The following is a 24,951-nucleotide window of genomic DNA, read 5'->3' as shown; positions in this document are numbered from 1 at the left end:
CATTCCTACTTTCTACCTTCTACCATTTTTCATGTATCCATCTCTTCCACATTGTGACTCAAAGATAAAGATCTTATTTCCAGACCTCAGAGGTAGATAGTAATTAAAATAAGGCAAAAATGGCAATCCCATTTTCCCTTCCCAATCACTTGGCATGTGACTCAGGCTGTCCACATGGATGTTGAAAGGAAGCCTACTATGCGAGGAGGCAGAAGAAGACTTCTGAGAAAGTTGTTCTTTTATTTAAGAAAGAGTCTCAGGAACACCTGGAAATGGTGTCATCATCTTGATAACAGCCTGAGGATACAATCAACATATACTCTAAGGCCAATAACTCAGTCAATGGATAATTTTAAACATTTCTACATTAAACTGTAGCTATATTTACACCTCTTTGGCTTACTACAACTGTTTTTTTTGTAGACTGTTTTCTCACTACAATGCAATACTGTAAAGTCAACAATGAATACTTTCCTGCCAATTTCATGAAATGAAACCACCGCACCCTGGATAACACACAGATTAAGGAGAAAAGCTCAGGAAACCAAAAGACTTTATAATACACAAGGAGAAATTTTTATATATCAAAATTTGGATATAGCTAATGGGAGTCTTAGAAAAAAATTTATGGCATTCAATAATAACTATAAATATTCAATTCAAGTAACTTGGAAAAAACAAACATTGAAAATATAAGGAAAACAGAAGGAAGTCATTAATAGAAGAGAAACTACTATGTAAGAACAGAGATTAAACAACATCCAAATCTGGCTCCTTAAAAAGAAATATAAAGCAGACAAACTTCTAGTGACACTGAAGATGTAAAAAAAAAAAAAAAAAGTCACAAAGCATACGAATGAAAACAGGGCAGAAATACAATATAGATTTTGAAAGGACCCACCAATCAGAAGTAATAGCACTGGACTGTTAGGCAAGTGAGAAACAAACTTTTATTGTGTTTAAGCCACAGAAAGTTTAGGGTAAGTTTTTCACAAGAGCTTGTGCTACTCTAATAAAACTAATAAAGGGGTAATAGGGTATACAATAGCAATATTTTCTTTAAAAAATAGCCTTTCTGCACACAGCAATAAAAACCAGAGCATTTAACAGAAAAAAATGTCACTCATATGAAAAGAGTAAGGGTTCCAGATGATTCAGACAAAGAACACTGAATAGAGATTTGTTCTACCATAAACCAGAATTTAAAAGTAAAACAGTAAATAAAATAGTAATGAATTAACATAGCAGTAACAAATAGGTGAATAGAAAACTGTACAGAGCCCAGAAACAGACTCAAGCACATACAGGAACTTACTATATTATATGGGTGGTACTATGGAACTGATTTTCCATAGGGGAAAAACTAAAAAGACTTTCCTCACACTAAACAATACAAATATATTAAAGGCTTATGTGTAAAAACAAAACTTTAACACATATAAAACCAATTCTATTGAAATATATTATCTCTTCCAGGATGTTTTATCAAAGGATGTACCCCACTCATACTGGCCATTTATTTTTATTTTCACCCACAGAACCCTATACTTCATTTTACAAAAAATTGTGTTTAAGTCTATGAGCTCTGTGAAGAAACACATATCATCTCAATGAATATTTCATCCACCATGTTTCACATAGTTTCAGAAATGTAGTAAGTCTAGAAACAAGGCATAAATACTGTAAAATGCGCTAAAGAAACAAAACAAAGAACCAAGTTTAGGGGGATTAGTGCTGACCCACAAGATTTAGGCAGGTTTCTCTATAGCCAATGTGATTTGGAGTGAGCCATGAGAAAAAAGTGGAACCATAAAAGGCAGAATTATGAAGAAAGCATTTAAGACAGAAGAATGGTTTTAGCAAAAGCATTGGGAAGGAGAATATAAGGTAAGTTTGAATAGTTAGATGTTTCTGGAGAATGAAGATAAAAAGTATAAAGAGATATAAAGCCAGAAATTTATCTAGGAACAAAATTACAGAGGTTTAATTGAAATATGGGCCTTCTAAAGGTTTGTAAACATAAGTAAAACATAATCAGATTTATGTTACCAATGAAAGTAGGAACTGGTTATAAATAAATGTTTCAAAATAGAAGCCTGGATATTAGAAAGGTCATGATAGTACTTTTATCTAGTCCATATTTAATTCAGTGATATGGATTACAGTGCTCACTACCAAAGATTAAAAAAAAAAAACAAATGAAAGCAGTAACATGAGACTTCATTGTATTTCCTGTTATGGGAAAGGGAACCATGACATGAAATTAGTATTTCTAACATCTGCCTTTCAACAAAAGAAAAAAAGTTAACAGTGACTAGACATCTTGATTTTTTTTTTTTTAAGATTTTATTTATTTATCAGAGATAGAGAGACAGAGGCAGGCAGAGGGAGAAGCAGGCTCCTTGCTCAGCAAGGAGTCTGATGTGGGACTCGATCCCAGGACCCTGGGATCATGACCTGAGCCGAAGGCAGACGCTTAACCGACTGAGCCACCCAGGCGTCCCTAGAGATCTTGATTATTTTTAAAAGATAATAAATAATATCCATAAGCATATCTGAATTGATCACATTTTTATGAGAGAAGAGAATCATCTTATTTTCACTGTCTTGCTCTTTTTACGATTTTAAACCCCAACTCCAGATTTAACCATTTGATAATTCTGAGGACTGCTAATGTTTTATAAATGAGTTAAGAAAATACAAACACAAAGAAACAAGAAAGCAAAAGACTCCAAAACCCAAAAAACAAAAAGCACCCCCCCAAACCCAAGAAATAATGGAAGAAAAGGAAAGTTATATGAGGTAGATGTACCCAAAGACAAAGGAATACCAAAAAGAGTGCTATATAGTTTTGGGCACTTTAATCTTGAAAGATAACACCAAACATGATGCCAGAGCCCTGAATAGGGAGATATATTCTGGTAAGTCCACTCCAGATGTGTACACTACCACCTGTGAAACTCAAGCTCAATTTCAAGACCAAAAGTATTTGCTATCTCTAGTAGCTAATAACCAACCACCTTGCTCTAAAAAGCAACAGTATCTCTAACCAGAAAATGCATGACCACAAATACATTGAGAAGGAATAACTTCATTCTGGGTGGAAAATTATACCAGTGTTGATGGGGTGTTATAAGAATGTCACTATGTGGAAGAAAAGACAAAGAAGAAAAAGAATGAATCCAGCCACAATTGCTTTCACATGCACAGCAAAGATACCCTCTGTTAAAAATGAAAGGTTCATCTGTTTTCCCTCTGAAAATGACCTATGTGTAAAATTGATGTGTATATCACAAATATTTTTCATAGCAACAGTTCCTAACCAAATAAGCATCTTTTATTTAATTTCCTAGATTATTAAACCAGAGAGAAAAGATGAACTCTGGGCCTAAACAATATTTAATGTGTCTTGAAGATCTAACTTGTAGAGAAGACAAATACTAAGGCTATTTAAAAAAGTTATTTGGCTTTATATTCTCTTAGAATACTTATTTCCACTTTGAAGATAAAAATACAATTCAAAAAATATTTACTGAGTGCCAATTATATGTTGGGTACTAGGCTTATTTCCAGAGATTCAAGATGAGCAACACTTCTAAATGTCAGGTGTCTGGAGGAAGATAATAAAGCCTGCAAATAAATGACTGTAACACAATGGGGTAAATCCTATAGAAACACACATGAAATAGATATTTAACTATCATTTGAAAGTTCTGTACAGGGGCGCCTGGGCAGCTCAGTCAGTTAAGTAACCACTTGACTGTGTGCCTTTGGCTCACATCATGATCCCAGCGTCCTGGGGTCGAGCCCCACGTCGGGCTCCCTGTTCAGTGGGGAATCTACTTTTCTCTTTCCCCCTGACCCTCCCCTCTGCTCCTGAGCTCTCTCTCTCTCTCAAATAAATAAAATCTTAAAAAAAAAAAAAAAAGTTCTGTACAAAATACTTTTCACATAAATACCTTTTAACATTTAATTATTTTCATTTTCTTAATGGTGTCTTTTAAAGAATAGTTTTTAATTTTGGTCAAATCCAGTTAATTTTTTCTTTCATGGTTAGTATATTTTGTATAGCAAGAAATCTTTGCCTACTCCAAAGTTTCCTGTTTTCCTCCAGAAGATTATGGTTTTACCTCTTATGTCTTATGTTTAGGTTTATGATTAAGAACAGAGAGGTAAAAGTGGACATCTTTATATCCTTTGCAATCTCAGAGGGAAAGTGTTCAATTTGCATCATTAGGCGTGACATGTCACATGTGTCCTTTATTGAGTTGAAGAAACTTTCTATTCCTAGACAGCTAAGAGTTTTTATCATGAATGGATGTTACCTTTTGTCAAAAGGTTTTACTCAATGTACTGATAGTTATATTACTTTTTATTCTCAATGTAGTAAACTTAATTAATTCATTTTCAAATACTGAACAAACCTTACATTCCAGAAATAAGCCTAACTTGGTTGTTAATACATTAGCTTTCTCCTTATGTTAGATTCAATTTGCTAAGACTCTGTTGGAGACATTTATGCCAATGTTCATGAGGTAGATTAGCCTGTAATATTCTCCTTTTGTATGTCTTTGCCAGATTTAGGTGTGAGGCTAATTCTGATCTCATAAGATGAATTAAGTATTTCTTTCTCTATTTCCTGAAAGAGTTTCTATAAGATTGTTATTATTTCTTACTTCAATGTTTACTATAATTCACCAGTGAAGCCCATCTGGGCCTGGAGTTTTCTTTGTGGAAATGTTTTTGATTACAAATTCAGTATCCTTAATAGATATAGGCTGGTGAATTTTATATTCCTGATTTTGAGCCAGTTTTAATAAACTGTATTTGTCAATGAATTTGTCTATTATATCTAAGTTATCAAATTTATTAGTATAAACTTATTCAAAATATTCTTATTTTTTCAAATGCCCTTAGAATCTTGAGTGATATCCGCTCTTCCGCTCTTTCATTCCAGAAATTGTTAATTCATGTGTCCTCCTTCTTCCTTGGATCAATCTTGCTAGGGGGCTTATCAATTTTATTAATTCTCTGACAAACCATGGTTGAGTTTGTGAATTTTCTTCCTTTTTTTTTTTTTAAAGATTTTATTTATTTATTTGAGACAGAGAGAATGAGAGAGAGAGCACATGAGAGGGGGGAGGGTCAGAGGGAGAAGCAGACTCCCTGCCGAGCAGGGAGCCCGATGCGGGACTCGATCCCGGGACTCCAGGATCATGACCTGAGCCGAAGGCAGTCGCTTAACCAACTGAGCCACCCAGGCGCCCGAGTTTGTGAATTTTCTATGCTGTTTTCTATTTCCTTGATTTTTGCTCTTATCTTTATTATTTCCTTCTTTCTATTTACTTTGGTTTACTTTGCTCTTTCTTTTTCTAGTTTCATAGTGTAGAACTCAGATAACTGAATTTAAACTTTCTTTTTTTCTAATATAGGCATTCAAAGATATAAGCACTAGTTGAACTGTATAACACAAAATTTAACATCTGTATTTCCATTTCCATTCAGTTCAAAATGACTTCTCATATTCCTTATGACTTCTCTGAGTCATGGTATTTAGAATTGTATTATTTAATTTCTAAACATTTGGGGGCTTTTCCAGATATCTTATTAACTTCCAATTTAATTCCATTGTGGTCAGAGAACAATTCTGACATATTTAATCTTATGAAATTTATTAAGATTTCTTTTTATGGCCCAGCATATGGTCTACGTTGGTGAACATTCCACACATATTCAGAAAACATATATATCCTTCAGTTGTCGGGTGTACTATTCTATAAATATTAAATAGGTCAAGTTGATAATCTCAAATATTCTATATTTTTACTGCTTGTTTTCTTGTCACCTATTCTATCAATTTCTGAGAAACAGGGGTTATAATCTCCAGTGATGACTGATGACTATGGATTTGTCTGCTTTTCACTTTAGTTCTTTCAGTTTGCCCTTCAGGAATTTTGAAGCTCTGTTTTTGGGTACATACATTACAAAGAACTGTTATATCTTTCTGATGAATTGTCTCCTCTATCATTATGATATATCCTTCTTTAATTCAGAAAGACTTTTTGGAAGTCTCTTTCATCTGATATTAATATAGCCATAACAGGTTTCTTATGATTACTATTTACAAGGACCATCTTTTTCCATTCTTTAATTTCCACATATTTGTGTTTATTACAGTCTGTGTGTTTCAGATAACATTGCTTCTTTTAAAAAATCCATTCTGATAATCTCTGTCCTTTAATTGAAGTGTTTCAGTCCATTTGATTTTGATGTAAGTATTGATATTCTGAATTTCTATCATCCATTTATTCCTTCCATTCTTTGTTCCTCTATTGTTCCTTTTCCTGCCCTTTTTTTTTTCCTGATTAAATAAAATAATTTTTAGTATTATGTTTTATTTCCTCTACTGGATTTTCAGGGGGATTGTTTTCTATTTTTGTTTTTGTGGTTAACTTTTTGAAGGTGCTCTACAGCTAACAATATGCATCCTTAACTTACCACAGTCCATTAAGATTAGAAATTATAAAACTTCCTAACTGACTCTTCCTACTTTCTATTTCACAAAGATAACAACCTTAAAACAATATAGAGCTACACCCCCACCTCTTGTGCTATTGTTGGCATATTCACTTTTATATACATTATAAACTCCACCAAACAATGCTGTTATTTTTGCTTTAAATAGTCAGTTGTCTTTTAAGGAGAATATGTGAAGAAAAAAAACCAAGTTTTCTATATATGTCAACTAATTTGCCAAGTCTGATGTTCTTTATTCTCTCCTATAGATTCATACTCCCATCTGGTTTCATTTCCTCTCAGCTAGAAGAACATCCATTCACATTTCTTACAGAGCAATTTTTCTAGAAATGAAGACTTTTCATGTTTGTTTAACTGAAAATGTCCATATTTAACCCTAGTTTTTTAACAGTCTTTTATTTGGTCATAGAATTCTAGTCTAACAATTTTTTCCCCAGTACTTTAAAAAAAGTTCCATTTTCTTCTGATCTCCAATGTTTTTATTGTTTTTATTTTTTTTATTAACATATAATGTATTATTTGTTTCAGGGATACAGGTCTGTGATTCGTCAGTCTTACACAATTCACAGCGCTCACCATAGCAAACCCCCTCCCCAATGTCCAACACCCAGCCACCCCATCCCTCCTACCCCCCTCCAGTCCAGCAACCCTCAGTTTGTTTCTTGAGATTAAGAGTCTCTTATGGTTTGTCTCCCTCTCTGGTTTCATCTTCTTTCATTTTTCCCTCCCTTCCCCTATGATCCTGTCTTGTTTCTCAAATTCCTCATATCAGTGTGATCTCCAATATATTTAATAAGAACTCAGCTATCATATTTTCCCTTTATGTAGTGTGTCTTTTTTTCCCTTGCTGCTTTTGTTTTTCTCCCTATGTTTTGTTTCCAGCAATTGAATTACAATGTCAACACATGTGGTTTTCTTTGTATTTATCCTGCTAGGTTTCACTAAGTTTCTGGGATCTGTAAATACAAGTGTGTGTTTTTTGTTTTTCTTTTTTAAGATTTTTTTAGAGCAATTTTAGGTTTACAAAATAATTGAAAAGGAGATACACAGATTTCCTACAGACCTCCTTAAATCTATGTATTTGGAATCAAATTAGAGAAATACTTCAGCCATTATTTAAAAAAAAATTTTTTTTCCTGCCCCTTTCTTACTCTTTTAATCTCTTTATGTTTCAGTTAACTGTATGTTAGTCTATTTGCTATTATCCAACATATCACTAAGACTCCATTCACTTTGTAATACCCCTCATTCTCCCTGTTCTTCAAATTGGGTATCTACTGATCTTTTTTTAAAATTTATGGACTTTCTTTTGACAGCTCTAACCTGTTATTAAGATCATTCAGTGAACTTTTCATTAAATTTCAGTTTCCAAATTTCCATTTCTTAATAGTTTTCCTTAGTTGGCTAAGATTTCCTATATCATCAATATGACATTTTCCTTTAAGTCCCTGAAGCATATTTATAAGAGTGACTTTAAAGTCTTTATCTGTTAAATATGATATATAGGACTTCTTGGAGTTGATTTCTACTGCATGTTTTTCCTCATTATGGGTCATATGTTACTGTTTCTTGGCATGTCTGGCAAATTTTAAAACCCACTATAGGATACTGTAGTTGATACACTGTAAAGAGTCTGGATTTTGTTATGTTCTTCTGAAGAGCAATACTTTTTATTCTAGTATGTAATTTAGTTAATAGTTGACCTCCTTGTACTTCTGTAAGCTTGAATTTATCCTTTGTTAGGCTAATCTGCTGAAAGCTCAGGGTATTTCCCAGACCTCTCTATCTTGGTAAGACTCATCCTCCAAATTCAACCTTCCCTGCAGACTTTCTTGGAACTTTAAGTTTTGTTGGTCTGGGTCTACAGTAGGCTTTATTATAGTTCATGACCCCTATTCTTAAAACTTAGCTTTCTGTTACTTCAGCAAGATGCCAGAAGTTTTAACAAGCATTTTGCCACTCTGGACTGGACTAGAATTCCAAATTCCCCAGCACTGCTCTACCTTTAGTATCACAATTCCACTTTCACCTCTGTAGTACTTAATCTCTGGTAAACCCTGGGTAGTCTCATCCAATGAATGTGCAGCCTAGTCCTCAGTTAAGAATTCATGAACATCTGACCCCCAACTTCTTTTCAGTATACTGTTTATATATAAGTTACTTCCCAGATTTACTCAGAGCATTTACAACTATAGAATCAAGGGACTTCCGAAGCTCACTTAGAGAACTATTTTGAACAACAGGGATCTTAGAGATTTAAGAAACCCTTTCATTTCAGAATAAGAAAACTGCAGACCTAAGAAGTTAAGTGCAGACTGGATCTTCAATTCTGAATATCTTGCTTTGCAAATATTCAGCTTCACTAATTTCAAAGTATTACCATTACTTTACCTCATTTGATCCTCACAACAATATCATGAGGTGGGTCTAAATATTATTATACTTATTTTAAATGTAAGCAAACTGGCTTAAATGTAAACACATTCTTTGCTATAGGGAGCATCTTTGATGTTTATAATACTCATAACCGGATCTTCTGATAGGAAAATCTTATGATTAAATGGATGGATTACTACCATCTACATCCAAAGCTCGATGGAAGTTTTACCCATTTACAGAATGAGTAATTACCTATAAGGCACCTTCTGAAGGCACTGTAAAGAAAGGTCCTGAAAAAACACCCTCATACTGGTATATTATTTACCAGATTTTCTCAAAATGGGTATTGCAATTAGGTTAAGGCTTACCTACCTGCAATGGTTAGTCCTTTAACTGATGCATTATATTTAACAGAAGGGACCAGAATTGACCCCACACCTCCAGTAGTGGAGAAAATGAAAAGAAGTAGGATAATAATCTTACTCCTTTCTCCTTTGGGAGAAAGAAGATGACCTATATTCTTAATTTCATCCTTGCACACAAACCATATATATTGATGGGGCAGAGAAAGCACTGTAAATGCTGAAAAAGAAAGGTACTCTGGGGGCCTTTATCTGAAAAGCTCAATGCTTTACTTGCTACTTAGATATTATTCCAGCCATTTGAGGCTCTTTACATGAAAAGATGATTAAGAAGCATGGTTTTTTGAAGAATATGGTTTCTTCTATTTGGAAGTTATATGTGGCTTTAAATGGCTAAAAGATGGATTAAGGTTTTAAGGGAGGAGAAAGGCATGGGATATTTGGGGTTATTTGTAATTGATTCCAATTCAGGTTGCAAGAAAATAAAAAGATTTGAGAAAAACATTTATTATACACATGCATTATCTTGTGAAAAGCTGAGGATCATGGTCAAAGTTTAGGAGCAGAAAGAGGTAGAAAATTCTAACAATTACTATATTTAACTAAGCCATTTCTTCCACTGTTCTATAATAACTCAGAACCTCAAGTAAACTATCAGTCTAATGAGGAAAGATGCTAGGAACAGTTAAGATTACACATCCTATAAGGTGGATACATAGGTGAGCTGGAGATAAGGGTAGAAAAAAGGGGACAGAATTAAAGAGTTAATCAAGACTAGAGAGGAAGACTCAAAGTTCCAAGGGGTAGTTGATTATAGACACAAACTCTACTTTACCTTTCTTTCTTTCTTTCTTTCTTTCTTTCTTTCTTTCTTTCTTTCTTTCTTTATTTTAGAGAGAGAGCGAAAGCAGGAGCACAAGCAGGGGGAGTGGGAGAGGGAGAAGCAGGCTTCCGCCAAGCAGGGAGCCCGATGCGGGGCTCAATCCCAGGACCCTGGGATCATGACCCGAACCGAAGGCAGACGCTTAACGACTGAGCCACCCAGGCGTGCCTCTGCTTTATCATTTTAACAAGGACCAGTCCCAGCAGTGTTACTTGTTTATAGTTATGCTATACAGCATACTTTGTTTTCATTTACAAGTATAGGAAATTTTTATATTAATTTATATGATTTCCTACAGAATATTTAAATTTCAGTATTTCAAGTCAACGTGAAAAATGCTTCCAACTTCACTACAAGTCCTTTACCATATGTCCACTCTCTCCAATAAAGGCATTTGATGGAGGTATAAATAAATGTGGCTTTGCAAAAAGTATACATGTTCTTCTTCTTTTTTTTTTTTTAATTTTATTTATTTATTTGACGGAGAGAGACACAGCGAGAAAGGGAACACAAGCAGGGGGAGTGGGAAAGGGAGAAGCAGGCTTCCCGCCGAGCAGGGAGCCCGATGTGGGGCTCAATCCAGGACCCTGGGATCCTGACCTGAGCCGAAGGCAGATGCTTAACGACTGAGCCACCCAGGCACCCCAAAAGTATACATGTTCTTATGTAACTTAGAAAACACTTCAATTTGTTACTAGAGTATAACTGTTCCTATGATACATTTGCATAACTTTTCAATTTTGTGGTTAATTTGGAAGACTGTCATAAATCCCCCAATTGGGATTTCTTTTCTTTAATGCCAGCAACTTTACAATAAATTTGAAAATGAAATAGGATATCAGAAGATATAATAATTTAAAATACAAACTTTCGGGCACATGGGTGGTTCGGTCAGTTAAGCATCTGCCTTCATCTCAGGTTGTAATCCCAGGACTCTGGGATCCATCCCAGCACTGGGTTCCCTGCTCAGCGAGGAGTCTGCTTCTCCCTCTCCCTTTGCCCCTCCCCCCATTTGTGCTTGCTCTCTCTCGTGTTTTCTCGCTCTCTCTCAAATAAATAAATCTTAAAAAAAAATACAGACTCATTTTAATTATTCAAAGTGTAATAGATTGACACCTAACCTATACTATCCCCAAATAGCCTGAACTTTTTCAAGTAACTTTTTTTTTTTTTTTTTAAGATTTTATTCATTTATTTGAGACAGAGAGAATGAGAGACAGCATGAGAGGGAGGAGGGTCAGAGGGAGAAGCAGACTCCCTGCCGAGCAGGGAGCCCGATGCGGGACTCGATCCCGGGACTCCAGGATCATGACCTGAGCCGAAGGCAGTCGCTTAACCAACTGAGCCACCCAGGCGCCCTCAAGTAACCATTTTCAACAGCCTTCTTAATTCTAAATATATTCTATTTTTCTCTCTTAAAAGATTCTTTAAATGTCAGAATTTAGATTACATTATTGGACTCTTCTTAGGTACATATGAAAACTTACTTTCTATTGTGGGAAGTTAGGGCTTTCTTTAGCCAAAAGGCATCTCAAGAGTATATAATTTAGCCCAGAGAGGTTTGAATTTCTCTGCCAACTTTACTAATGGAATACTACTTATCAAACAGCTCTGGAATCTCAAAGAAACAAAAGAGCTCTCCTACCCCCTCCCCAAACAAACCTGTTCTCAGGATAGTCAAATTCATAGTTTCATAAAAATTTTTATTAAACATGAAAAATGAGTCTTTTTATTCATAGTGCCAACATAGGGTGAGACGGCAGTAGGAGTGTGAATGCAAGGCACTGGAGAATGAACCAGTTCATCTAGAAACCATACTACTCAAACTCATGACCTGAACTGATACTTAAAATTTATTATGATTACTATAATTGTTATTTTATTATTTTGTCCCCTTCTCCAATTCATCCTTTCTTTCTTAGGGAAAGAGACTGACATAAAAGTGGAATAAAAAATAATGGCTAACAAAACTACAGCATAAGGAAAAGAAGAACCAACATGGTATCTGCCAATAAAAATGTTCCATCAAGGCTGTCTAACCAATTCAAATGTTTCTACTGACTCACTAGCATGCTACCAAGTGAACGGTTTCACATGTCTTCAAACTCAGGGCCACCATTTGTTTGTAACAGATGCTCAGAAATTACAATCATAAATGCTAGGGTTGGAGAAGAATGATTAGGTCATTCCTTTTGGTCTGACATGGTCAGGATTACTACAGAAAACTACACTATTCTAGTGCTTTGCTAAAAAATTTCTGTTTTTTAGATATATAGGTCAGCTCTGCCTTTTCCTTAGGAGAGACTTTTCTTATTCTGGATTCTGAGTCACACATATACATGTTTCAGTCTCTTTCTTGCACACTGCATTCCTCTCATGTTTCTTCTACATTTCGAGTTCTGGGGTTATAATGAACAACTCCTTTTACTTATTCAATTATCCATAATTAAACAATGTAAACATTTAAGATGTGGTGGGTCCTGCCATGAAAAAATGAAACAATTTCATGAAAATTGTATGAAGCCAGAACAATTATTATTGCTATTCTAAAAATGAGCAGACTGAGGCAGAGAAAGGTTAAAGAACTTGCTTAAGTCATAGATCTGGTAAGTTCAGATTCAGGCTCTTTTATTCCGGAAAGTATGTTCTTACTAGTTGCCATAAGTAATTAGAGACAGATACCATGTAGAATTAGTTGGAGGGAGTAAACTCCTTACAAATTAACAAAAGAATGAAGTAAATTCTGAGCAAAGTTGTAGAAACTGAGACACCTCAACTGAGGACAGATGATTAGCAGAACTTGCTCAACCTATGGAGAGGAGTCCAGAATGTAGCAGAAGAAAGGCTATTCTCTTGCTCAGCTTCATAGTGAAAAGGAATCGAAAGCTCACACTGTATTAGAACCCACAATATGTCATTCATAGTGCTTTGTATATATTTACGCTTAGGCTATAGTTTTCAACTGAGGTTTTATGAATGATTACTTTTTATTTGTATGCCATATATTGGAAATCCTCATTTAAAAAAAAAATACAGAATTCAATTCACTGTTCTAAGAGGAAACAACAGAATACCTGTTGCTTCACAGACTTGGCAGCACAATGGCGGGTTGGCCTACAGGGAAGTGCAAACAGAGTGGGCCAGTTAAAGAACCACCACACTCAACAGAATATCTGGAGAGAGGATTATGTCTAAAGTGCTGAGATAACTTATTAAAAGGAAGGTATTAAATGACCATTTTACTAAGATATGAAACTGAAAGACCACAACAAGGGGAAATTTAAGTGGAAATTAAAGCAAGGACTACTTTTAAAATTGATTCTGGGAACACTATATCAAAAACAAATGATGTACTATATGTTGGCGAACTGAACATAGTAGTAAAAAAAAAAACATAGACCAAAACAACAACAACAACAACAACTTTATGTTGGTAAATCTGCACGATACAAACTCGTGAAAAATCTAAGAACATCCTGGTGCCTCGAATATATTCTGAGCGACTGAAGAAGGTGATTTAAGAGACAGGTCATCTATCAGCACCAGGTTTTAGAACTTTATTTCTAGACCTTTCATTTAATGTTTGTTTCACTAAATTTCTACACTACTTAAAAATTTCTCTACATACTTTAATCATTTATCCCATGCCTTATTGTGTGAGTGCTTGATGTTACCAAAAATAGTTTTGCTAATCATAGTAGTTTTCAGAAATGTAATCTCTGACCGGTTTGGAAAGGGAAGTCCACAATAGAGTGTAGCACTGTGGTACTGAAAAAGAAAAAAAAAATTACAACTCCCTTTCCATGGCTTGAAGTGAATCATTCTTTTAAAACTTCTTCCATATCTTTTCAAAGTCCTAATGATAAAAGAAAATTCCCACACAAATACACCACTATTTTGCTATAAGCAGATATCTGTACTTAGTAGGAAAGATCTGAGAGGTAAAAATCAAGATACTGGTGCATGGAGCAAACAAAACAAAACTGTTCTACTGTTACTTTAGTGAGGCCTGTTTCTGCTTCAGAACATCACATGAGATACTTTGTTTTCCACAACATTATATCCATCCTTCTTCCATTTTCTTAAATCCTTTGGGCTCTAATTTAATTTGCTTCTCAACTCTACCCCCTACCATGTTTTAGGAATGGTTCCCAGACCTCTTTCATTCAAATAATTTTATGCTTTATTATTCAAAAGTTACCTCTATTACTCCATCTCCAAAATATCAAGCTTTAAATTTCAACCACTAGTGACAAAAAACTTGTCTTACACTAACTGCTCCCAAAGCAGCATATTAACAAACTTTATCCTCTTGATGACAGTCAGAACACTAACCTCTCCCTATTCTCCCAGCGTACAAATTTATTTCTGGCTTCAAGTACTCATCACTTCCAAGAGTAGATCATCTGTAATGCTTTCATAAAAGATTAGAATCTTTTAACCTTGCACTGTGGCCTAATAACCTATACATACATGCAGGTGACACCCCAACAATTGCTTCCTCAACTCTTAGGTTGCTGTCAGGATATCATATGTGCCATGAAAACTCACACCAGGGTATCAAGGCAAGATCCTCTTCTGGTCTTTAATTTGGGTATTCAACGTTTATTGACAGTTCAAAGCAACAGAAAAGAAGAGGTGATGTTAGCCTAAAGTACTTGCTGAGCTGAGAAGTCTGTTTATTGTAGGTCACGGAGACTCAGTATTTATGCAGAGAAGAAGAAACTAATAGAAAGTGAGCACAGATGATGTGAGAGAAAACTAACAGACGAAGACTGCAGAGGAGGGGACCTGTGCTTAAAATCTGTGATAGAGATCAGAAGCTAGCTTTATGATGGAAAGAGTATCTTTTCTGAAACAGAAGAAAAGACAACAAAAATACAGACAACTGCTGAGGTAAAGAAGGTCGCTGAGCTATCCCAGGATAAATCTGTCTTCATAAAACCTAGGAGCAGGGCAATTATGAAGGGGTGAGGGTTGGGTATGGTGCCACAATGAAGAAAAAGAAGCAGCTATTATGGACTAGCAGATATGACATGCCTCACAACAAATTATCTCAGGAAGTCACAAGATGTGGGACTAGTAGGAAAATGACGTACGGCAAAGTTCTACTAAAATTGACAATTTTGTAAAAACTGGAGAGTGTAGCAAAACGTTAATGGTTAAATATGGGGGATATGTATATAGGGGCTCATTATACTATTTTCTCTACTTTTGCATATCTTTGGAAGTGTTTATAGTAAAAAAAATGTTTTTAAAAAGTACCTGGCTATCATAGGACCTCAAGACCAACATATGTTCTTCAGTAAGCTCAGCAATATGGCTAAACTTTCCATAAGATTTTAGAAATTTCAGAGATGCAACTGGATATGGTTATATACACATACACACACACACACACACACACACATTCTCTCTCTCTCTCTCGGACTTTAAAATTCAATGAAGAGGCAAAAATAATTCTATTTGACCAGAATTTGTCCCAAATTTGTTCTAGGGAGTGAGAAATACAAGTCTGCATTAAAATGAAGTTAAATGTGTTAGCGGTAATAAATTGGACCAGATGATGAAAGCAATGAGAAAAAGGTTTTCTACTGAAAAATAAGATTATAAACACTTACTTCATCTCCAGAACTTCCTCTAAGTGTTTCCTTCTTTCTGCGCGAAGATTGGTCAAATGAGTTTCCTTTTCTGCCAGAGACTGTTGAGTAGAGGACAGCTTTGCTTTCATGGACTCCAGTTCCTGCTTCACTTTCTCCATGGCCATCAGTAATTCCTCCACCTATGGTAAGTATGGAAAAGAAAAGCTGAGCATTTTGATCAATTAAAGACAGAGGAGCTAAGTAACAGGCAATTTCCTGGGTCCACAAGATTAAAAACACACGCATATAGCAAAAATCCTGTACTCTTGCTGATTCAAACACATATATCAAGACAATATAACAAATAAATAAATCTCTGGTCTTCCCTCCCCTATAATTCTTCTCGTTACCTCAAAAAGAACTTCATTTTCTTTTTGATAAACACAACTGCATCAGTTCAATAAGTCACACTTTGCCACAGTCAGTCCCTTTCAGAGAATTTATTTGGAAATGGCCCACAAATTTCCATGGAAATCACAATATAACACAGATAAAAATATGAGGAACAAAATCATAGTAAATTTCTCTTGAAGGATTTTAGGAAATAAAAGACATAAACTTGACTAATAACACTCAGTATAAACAAAATAAGTCATTTTTATTCATCCAAACAAAGATTTTTCTGTTTACACCATTAAAAATAATTTCTTTTGGAGAAAACAGCTAGAATTCAATCAGACAGCTTCTTGCTCTAAGTAGAGTTTTCTCAAGGAAGGCAGGAAGAAAAAAGAAAAACACATGACCACATATAGAGGAGAGAGAATGCTTTAAAAAAGACTTGAAAAAAATCCTGAGGGAAAGAAGACAGAACTCTACAACACAAGGAACTAAGAAAACACAGTATGTACTTCATCAGTCATTTCCACTCACTCTGGGTGGTGTCCAAATCAGAATTACTTAAATAAACATGTTCATTTTAATTCCGAAGCAAGATATATGTTGGCAAAAATGTGTTAATACCAAAACCAACCTGAATCAGGTAATCAACCAGCCAACTGCACCAATCACAAGAGTTTATACTGGCTGCTGCTTGCCAAGAAATAATTTTGGTGACAAGCCTTTTCAGAGGAAGAGGTGGGGGAATTGCCATTCATTGACTTCTACATAAAATCAATTTGTGTGATACTAAAACTGAGAACAGTTTAGAGACAAAACTGCAATATAACAAATCAGAGTTGTTAACAGATCCCAGGATGTTAGCACCTCAGACCTAACCAAAGTTTCCATGTTGATTGGTAACAGGTGCTAAACACTGATAATAAACAGATACATTTAGTGTTTTGGCACCTGAATCATCTTACTTTGTGTACCTTTTCAGAAGTGATCAAGTTAATGTTCTCAGCTAACAGCTGTGAGAACAGTGCTGTGAGAATATATATTATTATGCAGCTCTCCTCGGATATGTATTCACATATTTACAAGCTTTATGTTACCATGTATCACTACCCACCCTCTGAAAACTGCAAATAAGGATGATTCCATTTTAATAAGTTTAATTCATGTAAAATCTTATTTAAAACCGAATTGAAATGGCATACCAAGTTATGTTCTTATAACACAAAATCAATAATGGACAGCACCATTTACAGAAGCTCTAATAAAGTGTGGGATATTTCCATCTTTGATGAACTTATCTTAAACAAATCAAAAAATCTCCCTCCCAACCTGTCTTTCACTACCCCAAGCAAGGTATGGTATCAGTTTCTTATATAACTTAGATTAAATATACACAAGCAAGCTTGTATAAACAACTTATTCCTCTCTTTTCTATATTAAAAAAAGGAAGCTCACTTTATATATACCCTTATGCATCCAAAATTTTTGGTAAATGTTTACGGAAATACAACATAGAGAAAAAAACACAAATGTTAAATGTGCAACCTGAAGAATTTTCTCTAAGTTGAACACACCTATGTAAAGAGAACACAGACCAATAAACAAAACATTAACAGTCCCCCAGAAACACATCTCAAAACCTCTTCCCAGATGAAGAGTAACCATTATTCTAGCATTTTTTTTTATAATTTTTTTTTTTAAGATTTTATTTATTTATTTGAGAGAGAGAGAATGAGAGACAGAGAGCATGAGAAGGAGGAAGGTCAGAGGGAGAAGCAGACTCCCTGCTGAGCAGGGAGCCCGATGCGGGACTCGATCCCGGGACTCCAGGATCATGACCTGAGCCGAAGGCAGTCGCTTAACCAACTGAGCCACCCAGGCACCCTATTCTAGCATTTTACATTAGTTTTGCCTATTTAACTTTGTACAAATGGAATTACATAGTATTTAATTTTAAGTACAGGTTTTCTTTTTTTTTAAGATTTTATTTATTTATTTGACAGAGAGAGACACAGTGAGAGAGGGAACACAAGCAGGGGGAGTGGGAGACGGAGAAGCAGGCTTCCTGCTGAGCAGGGAGCCCGATGCGGGGCTCGATCCCAGAACCCTGGGATCATGACCTGAGCCGAAGGCAGACGCTTAACGACTCAGCCACCCAGGCGCCCCTTAAGTACAGAGTTTCTTCACTCAGTGTCATGTCTGTGAGATCCATCCATGTTATTGGGTATAATTATAGTTCTGTAATTCTCTTAACTGAATGGAATTCCACTGTGTGAAAATAGCAAAATTTACTGAACGCACTTTTGATAAAAAGAATTTTTAAAAAATTTTTTCCAGTTTTACTAAGAAATAACTGATATACATCACTGTGTAATTTTAAAGTGTAGCATCATGGGTGGATTTACATATATTGTGAAATGATTACCACGATAGGCTCAGCTAACATCCATCCTCTCATATAAATACAATAAAAAGAACGAAGAAAAAAACGGCTTAGGATTTGCTCTCTTAAAAACATTCCTATATATCATAGAGCACTGTTAGTTACAGTTATCATGCTGTGTACATTACATCCCTACTACTTATCTTATAACTGGAAGTTTGTACTTTTTGACCACCTTTCTCCAAGTCCTATTTGACCCACCCCCTACCTCTGGTAACAAGACTGATCACTTTTTCTATGAGTTTGTATTTGTTTTGTTTTGTTTTATATTCCACATATAAGTAAGATCATACAGTATTTGTCTTTCTCTAACTTACTTTACATTTAGATCTACAATACAGATGCAACTGAATAAATACAGTATAATGGTCAAAATTCATTTTTGTCAATATGGGTATTCAACAAACTCAGCAGTATAAATAGTAAGAAGAACTTTAATAGCCACAGTAAGAAGGCACTGTTGGTCTACTTGGCAAAAGATCAGAAATTATTTATTTTTTTAAAGATTTATTTATTTATATTTAGAGGGAAGGGTAGAGAGAGAGAGCATGCACAAAGAGGGGAGACGCAGAGGGAGCAGAGCATGGAGCCTGACCCAGGGCTTGATCTCATGACCCTGAGATCATGACCTGAGCCAAAACCAAGAGCCGGACACTCAACCAAGACACCCAGGCGCCCCAAGATCACAAATTATTTAAAGACTACTTACAAATTATAGGAAAGATAATTTCACAATGCTTCGTATTGTACATAAACACCTTTAAATTTCATAAATAAGAAATGTGAAATACAGGTATATTAAAAAGGAATACAAATAGGGGCGCCTGGGTGGCTCAGTTGGTTAAGCGACTGCCTTCGGCTCAGGTCATGATCCTGGAGTCCCGGGATCGAGTCCCGCATCGAGCTCCCTGCTCTGCAGGGAGTCTGCTTCTCCCTCTGACCCTCCCCCCTCTCATGTGCTCTCTCTCATTCTCTCTCTCTCAAATAAATAAATAAAATCTTTAAAAAAAAAAAAAGGAATACACATATATTCCAGAACCAAGAACAAGACACACATCTATAAAGTCACTATCCAGAAGCTTTATAAGTGAAATTATCCAACTGTATGCCCAAAGTCTCCCACGACAGGTCATCACCATTCTAAATTTGTTACTTAATCCCTTCCATTTCTTTGTTTTTGCCTTTGATATATATATTCCAAAATAAATCACTGGTTCATTCTATCAGTTTATGAACATTGTATAAATGGAGTCTTCTGACTTTCTTATTTCATCCAACACTATGTTTTTTCATGTATATAAAAAAAGGGGGCCTACCCTTATGTATATTCCAGAACCAAAAGGAAAACATACCCTACATACTTAACCATTTTAGGAATTAAAAGCAATGAGAGCCAACAACTTTGAGCACCACAACACCCAGATTATATTTTCCCACTCGATTGAAAGGGCTCCTTAAAAACACAGCTGATTCCAGATTTGGGGGAAGAAATGTACAAAAGATGAACTTTGCACAACTTATTGCAGAAAGCAAGAGAAATGGGAATCATGGAAAACAGGGATCATGATGCAGAAACCCTGATAACAAAACCAGAAAAATGTATCACAAGAAAGAAAAACAAAGGAAATTACACAGGAATATCCCTTCTGAATACAGAGGCAAAAAAAATACCAGAAAGTCAAACCCAGGAAGACAAAAAAAAAAAAAATTGAGATTTATCCTAAGAATTCAAGGTTGGTTTAACACATAAAAATAAATGTAATAAATCATATCAGTAGAATATAGGCCAAAAAACCCCACATGATCATCTAAGTAGATGCAGAAAAGCATTTAACAATTTCTAACAACCTTTCATGATAGAAACAGTCAAGAAAATAGAAAAAAGAAAAACTATCTCAACCTAATAAAGGGCATTTATGAAAAACTCACAGCTAATATCAACTTCAATGATTAAAGACGGAATGCTTTCCCTCTAGGAACAGCACCAAGAACAAGACTAGAATGTCCTTTCTCACCATATCTATTTAATATTGTACTAGAAGTGACAGCCAGGAAAATTAGGATACACAGATAATTAAAAGGCACCCACACTGAAAAGGAAGACAAAAGTTTCTCTAGTTGAAAATGACATGATCTTATATAGTGAAAAACGCCAAGAATCCACTAAAATAAATTATAATCAACAAGTATACAAAGGTTGCAGAATACAAGATCAATATACAGAAATCAACTGTCCATACACGAGCAATGAACGTTCCAAAATGAAATTAAAAACAATTCCATTTAAAATAGCATCAAAAAGAAGGAAATAGCTAGGTATAAATTTAACTTAAAAATGTGTAACATATATACTGAAAATTATAAGATTATTGAAAGAAATTGAAGAAAATTTAAATAAATGGCAAAACTTACGACTTTAGATATAACTGTCATTTTATAGGAAGCATGAAGATAAGAGGAGCCATGTAAATAGCACCATTAAAAAAATAATCCACTGAATCCAAAATGTGGGACATTTTATTGGGCACGTGACTCAAATTTGTTTATTTCTCAACCCTCAGTTCTTTTCCATTGATCTCTTTTTCTGTCCTTATGCCAACACTACCCTGAAGTTTTGTAGTTAAGTTTTGAAGTCAAGAAGTATGAAATGTTCAACTTTATTATTTTCTTTCAAGATAACTTTTCTTATTCTGGCTCCCTCTCATTTTCATATCAATTTTAGGATCAGCTTGTCAATTTCTGCAAAAAAAGACAGTTAGGGTCTTTATATGGATTACACTGAACCTGTGGATCACGTTGGGGATATTGTCATCTTAACAATATTAAAGACTTTTGATCTGTGAACATGATGTTTGACCCATGACAAGCAAGTCTATCTGTTGCCTTATTTCCAATAGCATTTGCTCACTTCATGTCTGTGACATTGTTAATTCTCCCAATATTTCAAACTTTTTCATTTTTATTGTATTTGTTATAGTGACATATGATCAGTGATTTTTGATGTTACTACTCTAATTCTTTTGGGGGCACCACAAACTGCACCCATATAAGATAGTAAACTTATTTGCCAAATGTAGTGTGTCCTCTGCCTGCTCCACCAACTGGCTGTTCCCCTGTCACTCTCTCTCTCCTTGGGCCGTTCTATTCCCTGAGATACAACAATACTGAAATTAAGTCATTTAATAACGCTACAATGGTATCTAAATGTTCAAGTGAAAGAAAGAGTCGTATATCTCTCACTTTAAATCAAAAGCTAGAAATGATTAAGCTTAGTGAGGAAGACAGGTCCAAAGTTGACAGAGGCTCTACCAAACAGCCAAATTGTGAATGCAAAGGAAAAGTGCTTGAAGGAATTTAAAAGTGCTATTCCAGTGAACACACAAATGACAAGAAAGCGAAACAACCTTATTACTCATATGGAGAATGTTTTACTAATCCTCCATTCTATGGAATGACCAAACCAGCTACAACATTCCTTAAGACAAGGCCTAATCCAGAGCAAGGCCAAACTCTCTTCAATTCTGTGAAGGCAAAGAGAGGTGAGGAAGCTGCAGAAAAAAAGTCTGAAGCTAGCAGAGGTTGGTTCATGAGGTTTAACGGAAGAAGTCCTCTCCATAACATAAAAGTACAAGATGAAGCAGCAAGTGCTGATGCAGAAACTGCCGCAAGTTATGCAGAAGATCTAGCTAAGATCATTAATGAAGGTGCCCACACTAAACAACAGATTTTCAATGTAGATGAAATAGCTTTCTACTGGAAGAAGACGACATCTTAGACTTTCATAGTGAGAGAGAGGAGAGGACAATGCTTGTCTTCAAAATACAGGCTGATTCTCTTGTTAGGGGTTAACACAGCTAAAGACTTTAAGTTGAAGCCAATGCTCATTTACCATCCTGAAAATCCTAAGGCCCTTTAGAATCATGCTAAGTCTACTTTGCCTGTGCTCTATAAATGTAACAACAAAGCCTAGATAACAGCACATCTGTTTACAACAGTCCACTAAATATTTTAAGTCCACTGTTGAGACCTACTGCTCAGAAAAAAAAGATTCCTTTCGAAATATGATTGCTCACTGACAATTCACCTGTTCACTGGAAGAGTTCTGATGGAGATGTACAACGAGATTATTGTTTTCATGCCTAACACAACATTCATTCTGTAGCCCATGGAGCAAGAAGAAGTCATTTCAGATTTTAAGTCTTATTATTTAAGAAATACATTTAAGAAAGGCTACAGCTGCCAGAGACAGGGATTCCTCTGATAGATCTGGGCCAAGTAAACTAAAAACCTTCCGGAAAAAAATTCACCATTCTAGATGCCAGTAAGAACATTTGTGATTCATGGGAAGAGGTAAAAATATCGACCTGAACAGGAGTTTGGAAGAAGTTGGTTCTAAGGAGGGCATGTATTGCATGGAGCACTGGGTGTTATACGAAAACAATGAATCATGGAACACTACGTCAAAAACTAATGATGTACTGTATAGTGACTAACATAACATAATAAAATTAAATTAAATTAAAAAAAAAGAAACTGAAAAAAAAAGTGGTTTCTTGAGATGGAATCTACTCCTTCTGAAGATGCCGTGAAGACAGCTGAAATGACAACAAAGGATTTAGAATATTATGTAAACTTACTGGATAAAGCAGTAACAGATTTGAGAAGACTGACTCCAACTCTGAAAGAAGTTCCACTGTGGATACAATGCTATCAAACAGCATCACATGCTACAGAGAAATTGTTTGTGAAAGAAAGAGTTGATGTGGCAAACTTCATTTTTTCTTTTTTTTTTTAAGATTTTATTTATTCAGGGCACCTGGGTGGCTCAGTCGTTAAATGTCTGCCTTTGGCTTGGGTCATGATCCCAGGGTCCTGGGATCGAGCCCCACATCGGGCTCCCTGCTCTGTGGGAAGCCTGCTTCTCCCTCTCACACTCCCTCTGCTTGTGTTCCCTCTCTCGCTGTGTCTCTCTCTGTCAAATAAATAAATAAAATCTTAAAAAAAAAGATTTTATTTATTCATTTTTGAGAGAGAGAGAGGAAGCATGAGTGGGGGATGGGGGGCAGAGGAAGAGTGAAGCAGATTCCCCACTGAGCCGGGAGCCCAACACAGGGCTAGACCCCAGGACCCTGGGATCATGACCTGAGCCAAAGGCAGATGCTTAACTGAATGAGCCACCTAGGCACCCCCACTGTTTTCGTATTTCAAGAAATTCCAATAGGTAGTGGGCGTGGAGTGCAGACCTCAAAAAGCCCTGAGCAGCCCCACCAACTCTGGTCTAGTTACCATCACAGCCCAGGAGGAGCTGCAGCTGCCTAAACCAGCCCCATCGCCGTCACTGCAACCATGAGCAGTGAAGTGGAGACCTTCCAGTCACCCAACCCCGGCCCCTGTCCCAGCACTGCTGACACCAAGCCTGACCCCATAGTTGGATGTGGTGGCCTCACATCAGGGTGCCTGCCAGCAAGCATAAGAAGATTTGGGGAATGGTAGAATGGTTCAATGTGAGATACAGATATGGTTTCATATCTGTATTTCAGCAGTAATACACTAAGGAAGATGTATTTGTACACCTGTCATAAAGAGGAATAACTCCAAGAAGTACCTTCACAATGTGGGAGATGGAGGGACTGTGGAGTATGATGTTGTTGAAGGGAAAAGAGTGAGGAGGTAGCAAATGGTATCGGCGCTGGTGGAGCTCCGGTACAATGCAGTAAATATGCAGCAGACCATAACCACTGTAGGCACTATCAACGGCACATGGGTCCTCCATGCAATTACTAGCAGAATTGCCAAAATAGTGAGAGTGAGGAAAAGAATAAGGGATTAGACACTGTTTCCAAGGCCAGACCCAACAGCTCCAGACCTACTGCAGGCAACAATTCCCATCCTACTACAAGTGGAGACCCTGGGGGCATCAACCATAGTCTTCCAACCTGCTTGGGCAGGGAGAAGTGCTGGAAGGTGCTGACAACCAGAATTCAGGAGGACAAGGTAGACCAGTGAGACAGAGTATGTATCAGGGTCACAGACAACAATTCTGCAGGGGTCTCCTCACCAGAGACCGCAGAGAGAAGACAACAATAAAGAAGTTCAGGAAAATCAAGGAGATGAGACCCAAGATAAGCAGCCACCTCAACCTCGGTACTTCCACAAGTTTAATTACTGACACACCCCAAACAACAAAGTGGCAAAGAGACAAAAGCAGCTGATCCACCAGCAAAGAATTCATCTGCCCCAACCCCCCAACTTCTGACTAGGGCAGGGCTGAGTAAATACTGGTTTACCAATTCTCTACCATCATCTGGTTTAGTCATCCAATAAGAAGAAATGAGTATGATATTCCAGGAATAAGAAATTAACAAAAGA

At 36.0% G+C, this 24,951-nt stretch overlaps 1 protein-coding gene across 9 annotated transcripts in view; it reads right to left on the bottom strand.

Moving 5' to 3' along the window:
• Positions 1–24,951, bottom strand: part of ERC1 (ELKS/RAB6-interacting/CAST family member 1) — a 554,437-nt gene that overhangs the window by 254,750 nt on the left and 274,736 nt on the right. For all 9 annotated transcript variants that reach the window (XM_035028513.1, XM_035028517.1, XM_035028519.1 and 6 more), the window contains one exon: positions 15,783–15,943. In XM_035028513.1, coding sequence (XP_034884404.1) covers positions 15,783–15,943 — 161 coding nt within the window. The remainder of the gene's footprint in view (positions 1–15,782; positions 15,944–24,951) is intronic.

This window comes from Mirounga leonina, unplaced genomic scaffold (assembly GCF_011800145.1).
Source record: "Mirounga leonina isolate KUSES-001 unplaced genomic scaffold, KU_Mleo_1.0 Mir_201, whole genome shotgun sequence".
Taxonomy (NCBI): domain Eukaryota; kingdom Metazoa; phylum Chordata; class Mammalia; order Carnivora; family Phocidae; genus Mirounga; species Mirounga leonina.
The sequence above is the reverse complement of the archived record's forward strand: the minus strand, read 5'-3'. Positions and strand labels throughout refer to the sequence as shown.